Source organism: Pituophis catenifer, unplaced genomic scaffold, assembly GCF_029215685.1.
Source record: "Pituophis catenifer annectens isolate HBS135680 unplaced genomic scaffold, rPitCat1.0.hap2 SCAF_15, whole genome shotgun sequence".
NCBI lineage: Eukaryota > Metazoa > Chordata > Lepidosauria > Squamata > Colubridae > Pituophis > Pituophis catenifer.
In genome coordinates, this window is record NW_027256895.1 from 2,009,161 (window position 1) to 2,022,351 (window position 13,191).

Here is a 13,191-nt window from a genome sequence, read left to right on the forward strand (position 1 = left end):
ATCGAGAAGAGGCTCCTCCTCTTCTTCCTCTTCACCCATGGAAGCTTCTGGAGGTCCTGGCTGAATCCCCGCCTCTGGCACCACATCTTCTCCAGCCTCCTCATTGTCTGACTCAAGTGCCAGCTGCACAGGCTGCTGGCGCAGCCCCACACCAGCCTCCTTGCTGTCGGAATCAGCTACTAGCTGCACAGGACACAACAACGACCATAATCGAGACAGCCATCATTCTTGCGGTTAAGCAAGACAGCGGTTAAGTGAGAGTTCTGCCCCGTTTTGCCACCGTTTTTGCCACCGTCGTTAAGTGAGTCATGCAGTCGTTAAGCGAATCTGGCGTCCCCATGGACGTCGCGGGTCGGAAGGTTTTCAATTCAATTCAATTCAATTCAATTGAGCGGGGTGGGGTGGGGGTTGGACTGGATGACCTCTAAGGTCCCTTCCAGCTCTGTTAACCTGTCAAAGGTCACCAAAGGCAGGGGTTCAAGTCAGCCGGTTCCTATTTTGCGATGATTTTCAGCTGCTGCGCATGATTTTTTTTTTTTCAATGCTGTTTGGGGAATTCTGGGAGTTGAAAGTCCACACCGCTGAATTAGCTAATCAACTGCCTTGAAAACGCCCCCCCAAGAGTCCATCGAGGGTTTTCGTGACCGCCCCCCACCTACCTCCCCGCTTCCAATCCTGGCATCCTCTTCTGGCCATACAGGTGTGCGGGGAGGATTGAGGTCGTTCTTTTCGTTTCAGAGGGAGGTCGGCAGCCCCCTGCCCGCCGCGCGAAGGACGAGATGGACAAGGGATGCGGGGAAGACACCCCAAGACCTTCTCTCACGTCGCTGCAGTGAGTAGACCATACTTTAAAAAAAAAAAAAGTTTTATTGGTTTTTTTCACCTCTTCCACATTCACCACCTCTTTTTTTTTTTTTTTTGAACAAAGTGTTTCCCTTTTTTTTATCTTATACAATTATTTTTTAATTTTATTTATATGCCGCCCTTCTCCGGAGACTCAGGGCGGCTTACAAGGCATTAAGCAATAGCCTTCATACTTTTGTATATTTTTATACAAAGTCAGTTTATTGCCCCCACAAACTGGGTCCTCAATTTACCTACCTTAGAAAGGATGGAAGGCTGAGTCAACCTTGAGCCTGGTGAGATTCGAACTTACAGTAATTGCAGACAGCTGGTGTTAATCACAATGCTATCAGTCTGCTGGGGCCACCAGGCCCTTTTGTAGCTCAATTAATTAATACAATTAATCAAATTCAAATACATTTTACTCAATTACAGTTTTTTCCAAAATCGTCTTCCTTCCCCCCCTTTTCTCATTCTTTCTCCCTTTTTTTAAAAAAAACCTATCTCAATATTTCTATACCTGCATACATAAACATCATCTTCATTTATCCCTACGTTCTTACTTTACTATTTATTCACATTTGTTCTCTTTTATTCTTAAACAATTCATTCTTTTATCTTAATATATTTCTATTTTGTTCGCTCGGAGTTGCCTTTCTTCCACTTCATCTTTTTTTATTGTGCGGCAATCTTTCTCCTCAAACCCATCCTTTCCCTCTTCTCCATCCCTTCCTACTTTCTTCCCCACCTTCTTCTTCTCTTCCCTACTTCCCCTTCCCTTCTCCTTCTCCTCCTCTCTTTCCCCCTGTCTTACCTTCTCTCCTGCTCTAGTTTCCCTTCCCTTCTTTCCTCCCTACTTCAAAGTAGACCGTACTTTGAAGGAGCAACATAGAGAAAAATATAACTTAGACTTAACCTTTTTGCCATCGTGTGCCAAAAGCGGGGTGAGTGCGGGGGGGGGGTTGTCGTGTGCACATGTGCCCACACCCATAATTCTATGCATCCTACCCCCCGCGCATGTGTGCACGCCACCCCTACACTCCCCCCCCGCTTTTGGCACGGTGGGCCCGGTAGGCTCGTTTTTTGCTCTCCCCAGGCTCCAGAGCCTTTCTAGGAGCCTGAGGAGGGTGAAAACAGTGTGTGTCCCCTCCCCGGAGGCCCTCCGGAGGCCAGAAATGGCCTGTTATCTCGGAGGGGTGGGGAAGGCTGTTTTCGCCTTCCTCAGGCTCCTAGAAAGGCTCTGGTGCCTGGGGAGAGCAAAAAACGGGCCTTCCGGTCCCACCAGAAGTTGGCAAATGGACAGTTTCTGGCCTCCAGAGGGCCTCTGGGGGGTGGGGAAGGCCGTTTTCGCCCTCCTCAGGCTCCTAGAAAGGCTCTGGTGCCTGGGGAGAGCAAAAAACGGGCCTTCCGGTCCCACCAGAAGTTGGCAAATGGACAGTTTCTGGCCTCCAGAGGGCCTCTGGAGGGATGGGGAAGGCCGTTTTCGCCCTCCTCAGGCTCCTAGAAAGGCTCTGGTGCCTGGGGAGAGCAAAAAACGGGCCTTCCGGTCCCACCAGAAGTTGGCAAATGGACAGTTACTGGCCTCCAGAGGGCCTCTGGGGGCGTGGGGAAGGCCGTTTTCGCCCTCCTCAGGCTCCTAGAAAGGCTCTGGAGCCTGGGGAGAACAAAAAACGGGCCTTCCGGTCCTACCAGAAGTTGGCAAATGGACAGTTTCTGGCCTCCAGATGGCCTCTGGGGGTGGGTGGGGAAGGTCGTTTTCCGCCCTCCCCAAGCTCCTAGAAAGGCTCTGGAGCCTGGGGAGAGCAAAAAACGGGCCTTCCGGTCCCACCAGAAGTTGGCAAATGGACAGTTTCTGGCCTCCAGAGCACCTCTGTGCGGTGGGGAAGGCCGTTTTCGCCCTCCTCAGGCTCCTAGAAAGGCTCTGGAGCCTGGGGAGAGCAAAAAAAACGGGCCTTCCGGTCCCACCAGAAGTTGGCAAATGGACAGTTTTTGGCCTCCAGAGGGCCTCTGGGAGTGTAGGAAAGGCCGTTTTCGCCCTCCTCAGGCTCCTAGAAAGGCTCTGGTGCCTGGGGAGAGCAAAAAACGGGCCTTCCGGTCCCACCAGAAGTTGGCAAATGGACAGTTACTGGCCTCCAGAGAGCCTCTGGGAGTGTAGGGAAGGCCGTTTTCGCCCTCCTCAGGCTCCTAGAAAGGCTCTGGAGCCTGGGGAGAGCAAAAAAAACCGGCCTTCCTCACTCCCCTCAGCCCCTCCAGAGGCAGAAAACAGTCTGTTTCCCTATTTCTGGTGGGCCCAGAAGACCCGAACGGACCTGAGCTCGTGTGCCCGCCGATATGGGTCTGTGTGCCACCTGTGACACGCGTGCCATAGGTTCGCCATCATGGCCCTAAACTGTCCGGGCTCTTCTTAAAAACCTCCAGTATTTGGAGCATTCACAACTTCTGGTGGCAAGCAGTTCCACTGATTAATTGTTCTCACTGTCAGGAAATTTCTCCTTAATTCCAGGTTGCTTCTCTCCTTGATGAGTTTCCACCCGTTGCTTCTTGTCCTGCCTTCTGGTGCTTTGGGGAATAGGCTGACCCCCCTTTTCTTTGGGGCAGCCCCTCAAATATTGGAATTCTGCTATCATGTCACCCCTAGTCCTTTTTTTTCATTAATTAGGTGAAACTATATTATTTGATTCTATTATCAAACCTCAGAGCCTGGACGAATCTGGGCAGTTTATAATGTAATAAAAGCAAACAGATATGCCATTACAAGTAGTCTGTGTAAAAGAACAAATACCACAACATTAGTGCAAAGAACCACAGTTGGCGTCGAGCCAGGCCGCCCAAAGGGCACGGTGCCAACTTGAGAGGTGCCCATCTCCAAAGCACCAGAAGGCAGGAGAAGAGGAAGCAACGGATGGAAAGTCGTCAAGGAGAGAAGCAAGCTGGAAGTAAGGAGAAACTTCCCGACGAGGAGAACAATTAACCAATGGAACTCCTTGCCACTAGAAGTTGTGGGAGCTCCATCAGTGGAGGTTTTTAAGAAGAGATTGGACAACCATTTAGTCTGAGTTTCCTGCTTGAGCAGGAGGTTGGACTAGACCTCAAACTTCCCTTCCAATTCTGTTATTCTGTTATTCTTCTGTTCTTCTGTTATTGTTATTCTTCTGTTATTTTCTTATTCTTCTGTTGTTCTCTCATTCTCTCATTCTTTTATTGTGTTATTCTATTATTCTTCTGTTATTGTTATTCTTGTTATTCTCTTATTCTTATGCTTTCTCTTATCCTTCTGTTATTCTGTTATTCTCTTATTCTTCTATACTTCTGTTATTCTGTTATTCTCTCATTCTCTCATTCTTTTATTGTTATTCTTCTATTCTTCTGTTGTTATTCTCTTCTATTATTCTATTATTCTTGTTATTGTTATTCTTGTTATTCTCTTATTCTATTCTTCTGTTATTCTCTTATTCTTCTCTCATTCTATTATTCTTCTCTCATTTTCTCATACTTTTATTCTGTTATTCTTCTCTTGTTATTTTGTTATTCTCTATTCTCTTACTCTTCTGTTATTCTCTTATTCTTCTGTTATTCTCTTATTCTTCTCTCATTCTCTCATTCTCTCATTCTTTTATTATTATTCTGTTATTCTTCTATTCTTCTGTTGTTATTCTATTATTCTATTATTCTTGTTATTGCTATTCTTGTTATTCTCTTATTCTATTCTTCTGTTATTCTCTTAGTCTTCTGTTCTATTATTCTTCTCTCATTCTCTCATACTTTTATTCTGTTATTCTTCTCTTGTTATTTTGCTATTCTCTATTGTCTTACTCTTCTGTTATTCTCTTAATCTTCTGTTATTCTCTTATTCTTGTGCTTTCTCTTATCCTTCTGTTACTCTTATTCTCTTATTCTGTTATTGTTATTCTTGTTATTCTCTTACTCTTCTGCTTTCTCTTATCCTTTTGTTATTCTCTTATTCTTCTGTTATTCTATTATTCTTCTCTCATTCTTTTATTCTGTTATTCTGTTATTCTTCTATTCTTCTGTTGTTATTCTGTTATTCTCTTCTACTATTCTCTTATTCTTCTGTTATTGTTATTCTTGTTATTCTCTTCTGCTTTCTCTTATTCTTCTTCTGTTCGGTCTGTTAGGTCAATGCCAGCCCTGACTTTGACACCAACGGAGCCACTTCTGTGGGTTCCCCCTCCCAAATTCTTTTTTGATCAGGAACCCCAAACTGTAACCCCCCCCCCACACACCCACAACCAGAATCACACGCTCTCTCCAAGCGACAATTTTGTGAGTGCCGCCAGAGGGGCAAGTCCAGGCAGCTAAACGTTTGCAACAGAGCGGATCAGAGCTCAGGAGCAAAAAAAAAAAAAACGCAGAGTGGAAAGAGGGGAAGTGAAAGTGATAGCAAACCACAAGAGGACGTTGTGTCCTTGTGTGTTGCCTCCCGAGTTGTGAAGTTCAGCAAAGGCCCGTGGAAAAAACAGAGGCGTCTCTCGACCACAGGGCTTTCAATATTGCCTCTGGAAGAAGGTTTTAAGCCCCAAATGAGCAAAGTTTTTAATCAAACGAGGCAGGCCGTTTAGCAAAACTGGCCCAAATTTTGCAATTTTGCAGAGTTTTCATGTTTTTGGAGTGGGGAGAGGTTGCCCCGATTTGTGTCATTTTGATGGTCTTCAGAAAAGACAGTTTTGAGCAAAATAAACCAGCATGTCGGTGATCTGGCTTTAATTAAAACACTTTTTTAAGTGTTTTGTTTATTGTTTTTAATTAATGGGGCCAAATTTATATATGTATATTTTAACTGTATTTTAATATTTGTACTTGATGTTTTTACTTGGCTGTTCACCGCCCTGAGTCCTCAGGGAGAAGGGCGGTATACAAATTCAAATAAATAAATAAATAAATAAATAAATAAATAAATAAATAAATAAATAAATAAATTATAGGAAAAACCAAAGATGGCAGCGTGGATTTAGCTCTCCTGAGTCAGCTGGCACTGGTTTTTTTTCCAAGCCAAGAAATTCATTTCTGAATTGCCAAAATGTTTTCAAACCGTGTGGTTGTTGTTTTTTAAACTTTGACAACTCGAAAGTCGGTGGACTTCAACTCCCAGAATCCCCCAGCCGGCATTGTCAGTCTTCTACCGGTTCAGAGGTGGCATTCAGCCGGTTCGGGCGAAGCATTAGTAACGACCTGCGGGTGAGCCTGCCCCGCCTACTCGCCCGGCCGCAATCCCATCCTATATCGCTGTATTTTTGATGCCGCACGCCTTTGCGGATGGCACGCACAAGCGAATTGCTGTGTTATTTGACGTCGCACGTCAACACGTATGTGCAGACAGCGCGTGAGCAAATTGCCGTGTTTTCTGACGCCGCACTCGTGCAGATGGGCGTGCACACTCACATTTCCGGTGCTGGGCAAACCGGTAGTAACATTATATGAAGTCCACCTGTGCCGGTAGTTTTCGACTTACAACCACAATTGAGCCCATGAACTTCACGAACCGGCTGAATACCATCTCTGCATATGATCTCTGGATATCGCAACCGTCATAAATATGAATGAGTTGCCAAGATCACGTGACAATGGGGATGCTGCAACAGTCGTTAAGTACGAAAAACACTCACAAATGACTTTTCTTCGGTTACTAAACGAACTGTTGTTAAGTCGAGGACTACCTGTATTGAATTGTCCAGGCTATTTAGTCCACATTTAACCGGCTTATTCGTTTAGCTTGTCGTGGGTTATTTTTTTTTTTCACTTTGCTGGAATCAAGGTATATTACGTCGACCGCATTCCCACCGTCTATTAAGCAAGTTACCCGATCAAAAAATAAATGAGCTCTTGTCCTATCCATGCTGAATTCTGGGAAAGCCTGGGGAATTCTGGGAATTGAAGAAACACTGATCTGGGGGTCAAAAAAGAATTAAATGAGGAACAATCCAAAATGGTAATACAAAGTCTTTGGTTCATATAACCATGAGAAACATGGTTTTAAGAGGTATTTCCTGTGCTGGGCTCAGCCTGACAGGGTTCACAGCAGCCACAAAGGAGAGAACAGTGTCCCTGAGCATGTGCAGAGAGTTTTGTTCATGTTTTCAGTTAAATCCCATTTTTATTTTTATTTTTAAATTCCCCAAAAAATTAAAATACAAAACACCATTTTAAAAAAAAAAAAAAAACACCATGACATTAAAAAAGGAAAGGTGCATTAAAAATGGAGAGGCACATATACGCATATTGTCCTGCCGAGTTGAATGCTGATTAATATATTACAACAATATTAAAATTTCCCACCCTTTGACAAACAGGCCCGAAAAATTTTTAAATACGAAACGACGAAATCTATTTACAAATTGTCAACCTGTCATCCCTATAATATCCCCATTGTTGATAATTGTGTTTGATCTCCGTAGGGAAACATTCGGTCTTGCATTTGGTCCCTGCTCGTCATTCCAACAACGGTGAGTAGCAGCTTTTGTTCAACGAGGAATAAAATAATATTATTTATTAAATGTATAAGGCCTTCCATCTCTCTTGCGTGCGACCGCTAACACAGCTAAATGAAGTTTTTTTTAAAAAAATCATAATTTCTACCATTGCAAACAGTGAAGCTACGTTTTAAATGCAATAAGCCTTGGTACTACAGTGGTTTAAAGCACCCTGTTATTAACACAGCTGCCTGCAATTTACTGCTGGTTCGAATCTTTCCAAGGCTCAAGGTTGACTCAGCCTTCCATCCTTTCTAAGGTAGGTTAAATGAGGACCCAGTTTGTGGGGGCAATAAGCTGACTTTGTATAAATATACAAAAGTATGAAGGCTATTGCTTAACGCACTGTAAGCCGCCCTGAGTCTCCGGAGAAGGGCGGCATATAAATCAAATTAAAAAAAAAAAAAAAAAATAATCAAAAGGCACCCATGCCAATTACAATTACAATTGCAATTGCAATTACAATTTTACAATTACAATTACAATTGCAATTACAATTACAATTACAATTTTACAATTACAATTGCAATACACCTGTGTGGATTAAAACTGTGGTTTTCAGCAGATAAACCCAAGTTGGAAAAAATAAATAAAAGTAAATGGCATTTACCCTCTTACTGGGCATCTCCAGAGTGGCCGGCTCCGATATTTTTGTAAGTAAAATGCAAACCTTGCAAATTTACAAGGAGCCTCCCACTGAAGGTCTTTCTCACTTGGGCAGTTCTGGATCTCCAATTTGGGGGGGGGGCACATTGGGGCACGTCCTACATCTGACCCCCTGCGCCCCCCCCTCCAGGCAGCCACGCAAGCTACGTGGGCTCCTCCGTTGGAAGGCGAACAAAGGAGGCTGTTGAAGCATGGACTGTTTGGGGTGGATAATGGCTGCCTTGGGGGTGTCTTGGGGTTTTTTTGGGGGGGGGCATCTGGGCTTTGGGGACCTAGTTCAAAGGGAGGCTTGAAATCCCCCCTTGCTGGAACCCTCTGGTCATTTCCCCCCCTCCCCTGGCACCATCTCCTCCTCTCCTTCCTCCTCCTCCACAAACTCCACCCTCTTCTAGCTCTGATGATGTGCCCTAGTTGGGTCATGAAACGTCTACAAGAAAACAATCAGAGAGCACAACGGACCCCCACAATCCCCTTCCTTGTTTTCCTCTTCCTCTTTGCAAACTCCACTCCCTCTTTAGCACTGATAATGTTCCTCCTCCTCCTCCTCCTCCTTCTTCTTCTTCTTCTTCTCCTCCTCCGTCTCCTCTTCCTCCTCCTCCTCCTCCTCTTCTTCTTCTTCTTCCTCTTCCTCCTCCTCCTCCTCCTCCGTCTCCTCTTCCTCCTCCTCCTCCTCTTCTTCTTCTTCTTCTTCCTCTTCCTCCTCCTCCTCCTCCTCCGTCTCCTCTTCCTCCTCCTCCTCCTCCTCTTCTTCTTCTTCTTCCTCTTCCGCCTCCTCCTCCTTCTCCTCCTCCTTCTCCTCTTCTTCTTCCTCCTCCTCCTCCTCCTCCGTCTCCTCTTCCTCCTCCTCCTCCTCTTCTTCTTCTTCTTCTTCCTCTTCCTCCTCCTCCTCCTCCTCTTCTTCTTCCTCCTCCTCCTCCTCCTCTTCTTCTTCTTCTTCCTCTTCCGCCTCCTCCTCCTTCTCCTCCTCCTTCTCCTCTTCTTCTTCTTCCTCCTCCTCCTCCTCCTCCTCCTCCTCCTCTTCTTCTTCTTCTTCTTCTTCTTCTTCTTCTTCTTCTTCTTCTTCTTCTTCTTCTTCTTCTTCTTCTTCCTCCTCTTCCTCCTCCTCCTCCTCTTCTTCTTCTTCCTCCTCTTCCTCCTCCTCCTCTTCTTCCTCCTCCTCCTCCTCCTCTTCTTCTTCTTCTTCTTCCTCTTCCTCCTCCTCCTCTTCTTCTTCTTCTTCCTCCTCCTCCTCCTCCTCCTCCTCTTCTTCCTCCTCCTCCTCCTCTTCTTCTTCTCCTTCTCCTTCTCCTTCCTCTTCCTCTTTCTCCTCCTTCTCCTTCTCCTTCTTCTTCTTCCCAGCCTCAGGATTAGCCACTGGGGTTCCTGCTCTTTTCCCTGGTTCCATCCTCTGCCTTAATTAAGGGGTGGGGGATGTTCAGCATTCCCCCCCTTAATTAAGGCATGAATGCATCCCCCCCCTCAGGAATTTCATTTGAAAAGTTTCTGGCTGTAATGTCACCAATTAGTCTTTGGCTGCTGGGAAAAAGAGGATTGATAGAGAAATCAAAGGAATAAAATGGGAGGGAGGGAGGGCCAAAGTGGGGGGAACGGGGTGGGGGGGTGGGGAAGCTCTCTCGGGTCAGGGCCGAGCCTCCCCATTTGGACTTCTGCCTGCCCTGCTAAAGGCAAAGGACAAAGGCAGGCAGGCAGGCAGGCAGGGCTCAGGTGTGGATGGCGGGAGGGGGGGCGGGGGGGCGGGAGGGCATTCCACTCTGACCCCGGCTTTCCTCCCCTTCCCCCGCAGAGGAGGGCGATGCCACCGAGATCTGGTGGGCCCCTTTCCTGCAACAGGGGCGGGCCCTGGAGCCCAGCGGGCAGGACGTGGTCATCAAGAAGACGGGCCTCTACTTCGTTTACAGCCAGGTGAGAGACCCCCGCCCTGAGAGGGGGGTGGGGGAGGACTCCTCCTGGGGAGGGGGGGGAGGGGGGGAGGGAGGGAATCAAGGAAGGAAGGAAGGAAGGAAGGAAGGAGAGGAGGGAGGGAGGCAGGCAGGCAGGCAGGAAGGAAGGAAGGAAGGAAGGAAAGAAGGAAGGAAGGAAGGAAGGAAAGAAGGAAGGAAGGAAGGAGAGGAGGGAGGCAGGCAGGCAGGCAGGAAGGAAGGAAGGAAGGAAAGAGAAGGAAGGAAGGAGAGTGGAGGAAGGAAGGAAGGAAGGAAGGAGAGTCAAGGAAGGAAGGAGAGGAGGGAGGGAGGCAGGCAGGCAGGCAGGAAGGAAGGAAGGAAGGAGGGAAGGAAGGAAGGAGAGTGGAAGGAAGGAAAGAGAAGGAAGGAAGGAGAGTGGAGGGAGGAAGAAAGGAAAGAAGGAAGGAGGAGAGTGGAGGGAGGAAGGAAGGAAGGAAAGAAGGAAGGAAGGAGAGTGGGGGAGGAAGGAAGGAAGGAAGGAAAGGAAGGAAGGAAGGAGAGTCAAGGAAGGAAGGAGAGGAGGGAGGGAGGCAGGAAGGAAGGAAGGAGAGTGGAAGGAAGGAAGGAAAGAAAGAAGGAAGGAAGGAGAGTGGAGGGAGGGAGGGAGGGAGGGAGAAAGGAGGGAAGGAAGGAAGGAAGGAGAATGTAGGGAGGAAGAAAGGAAGGACAGAAGGGATGGGAGAGAGGCGAGAGGGAGGGAGAGGAAGATGAGAAGGTAGGGAGGGAAGAGTGATGGGGAGGAATGAAGAGGAGTGGAGGAAGGAAAGAGAGAGGGAGGGAAGGGAGAGGAAGATGAAGGGAGGGTGGGGGGAGAGATGGGAAGGAAGAACAGAAGGGAAGGAAGGAAAGTGAAGGAAGGAGGGAGGGAGGGGAGAGGAAGATGAGAAGGAAGGAGGGAGGGGAAGGAAGGAAGGGGAAGGAAAAAAAGATGGGAAGGGAAGGAAAAGAAAATAAAAGAAAGAAGGAAGGAAGGAAGGAAGGGAAAAGAAGGAAGGAAGGAGAGTGGAGGAAGGATGGAAGGTGAGAAAGGAAGGGAGAAAGCAAGGATGCGGGAAGGGGAAGGAAGGAAAGTGAAGGAAGGAAGGAGGGAGGGAAGGGAGAGGAAGATGAGAAGGAAGGAGGGAGGGAGGGAAGGAAGGAAGGGGAAGGAAAAAAGATGGGAAGGAAAAGAAAAGAAAAGAAAGAAGGAAGGAAGGAAGAGAAAAGAAGGAAGGAAGGAGAGTGGAGGAAGGATGGAAGGTGAGAAGGGAAGGGAGAAAGCAAGGATGCGGGAAGGGGGAGAAAGGAAGGAAAGGAAAAGAAAAGAAAGAAAAGAAGGAAGGAAGGGGAGGGAAGGGGATGGGGATGAGAAGGGAAGAAAGGAAGGAAGGAGAAAGAAGGGAACTGGAGGAAAAAGGCCATTTTTTTTCTCCTCTCTTCCACAGCTGGACAATTCCTGGGCCGTTTCTCTCTTTTCCTTGAGCCATTCATTCCGCCAAGGAAAACAAAGCACACCCAGATTCTCACACCGGGTTGTGTGAAATTGTCACGCCTGCTTTTCCCTTCTTTTTTTTTCCTGGGCTCCAAAGAGGGAAGGAGATTCTTGGCCTCGTGGCTGGTTCGTGACCGCAGATCTCCCCGGAGATGCGACGGACATAAAACCGAACAGGGGAATGTCAGAGTTTTCCCTGCGGGGCTCAGCTCCACAGAGATCTTAATTAGAGACCAATTAGCTTCCCTTGATTGCAAGGATTAATTTCCCCGCCGGGAGGCATTTGAAAAGGAAAAAGGCTCATCAGCGGCTGGGAAAAAAAATCCTTGCCAACATTCACCTAGTCCTCGATTTACGACGACAATCTGGTTGAGTAGAATTTCCATGGCTAAGCAGAGCAGCGGTTCAGCGAGACTCGCCTCATTTTACGATTCTTTTTTTTTTTTGCCACCGTTGTTAAGTGAATCGCTCCAGTCGTTAAGCGAATCACACGGTCGCTAAGCGAATCCAGCCGGGAAGGTCGCAAATGGGGATCACGAGAGTTTTTGCGACCGTTGTAAATACACGTTTTTTTATCATGCGACAGCAGGGCGAGAGTCGTAACGGCGAGGACTGAGGGTCAATCCCCACTTTTTCAGTATTGTCCCTTTGAACGGTCGCTAAATGGACCGCCGTAAGTCGAGGACTCCCTGTATTCTGCCTCGGAAGTGACTCTACATGAAGTCCTCGACATACGACTGTAATGGAGCTTTCTCATAACGGTCGTATGTTATCGTTAGCTGAGGTAAAATTTTTGGAAATGAGTCTTGTGGGATGCTACCAATACCCCGGAAAGCGGTGACCACGTCGCTGAGCGCCCAGAATTTGAACACGTGACCACGGAAGGCACCTGACCGTCAGAACTTTGAATCCAGGTCAACAACTAGAGGTCGTCCTCGGTTTACAACCGTTTGTTTTTGTGACCGTTTGGAGTTACGACGGCACTGAAAAAAAAAGGGACAGGACCGTTTTTCACAGTTACGACCTTTGTGGCATTCCCACAAACAGACTCATACTTACGACCGTTGCTGTGTAACCTGAGGTTGTGCAATCCCATTTCGCGACCTTCTGGGAAGCGAAGTTGACGCGGACGCCGGATTCGCTTAACAACCGGGGTACTCACATATCTATGGTAGCGATTCGCTTTACAACGGTGGCGAGGGAGGTCGTAAAACGGGGCCGAATTCAGTTAACAAACATCTCGCTTAGCCACCAAAATTTTTGGCTCGTAAGTCGAGGACTACCCTATAGCCCCAAGGAAGGTCTGTTGTAACTTTAAACAGCCTCTAAGTGGCTGGGCGTAAAACGAGGACTGCCTGTAATGCCAGCCAAATGCCTAATTCTTAATTATACAGAGTCCTCGACTTACAACTGTTCATTTAGTGACCATTTGATGTTACAACGGCATTGAAAAAAAGTAAATTATGATGATTTTTCACGTTCCAGCATCTCTGTGGTGATATTAACAGATTAATAGAGTCGGAAGGGACCTCGTCGGTCATCTAGTCCACCCCCCCCGCAAGATCCCGGTCAGAGGATCAAAATTCAGATGCTTGACTTGTATTTATGACGGTCAAAAGGAGAAGCCAGATTCTCTTGACGACTGTGTGACTCACTTAACAGTCAGTGATTTGCTTAACAGCGATAGCCAGGAAGGTCGTAAAAGGGTGCAAAACTCACCCTGTCTCGCTTAGCCACCGACATTTTGGGGTCCATTGTGGTCGTAAACTGAGGACTCCCTGTA

General features: G+C 47.1%; 1 protein-coding gene across 1 annotated transcript in view; it reads left to right on the top strand.

Moving 5' to 3' along the window:
• Positions 1–13,191, top strand: part of TNFSF12 (TNF superfamily member 12) — a 43,316-nt gene that overhangs the window by 25,922 nt on the left and 4,203 nt on the right. Inside the window, exons 11-13 of the mRNA XM_070954528.1 lie at positions 739–832; positions 7,257–7,304; positions 9,781–9,899. Of these exons, the coding sequence (XP_070810629.1) occupies positions 739–832; positions 7,257–7,304; positions 9,781–9,899 (261 nt within the window). The remainder of the gene's footprint in view (positions 1–738; positions 833–7,256; positions 7,305–9,780; positions 9,900–13,191) is intronic.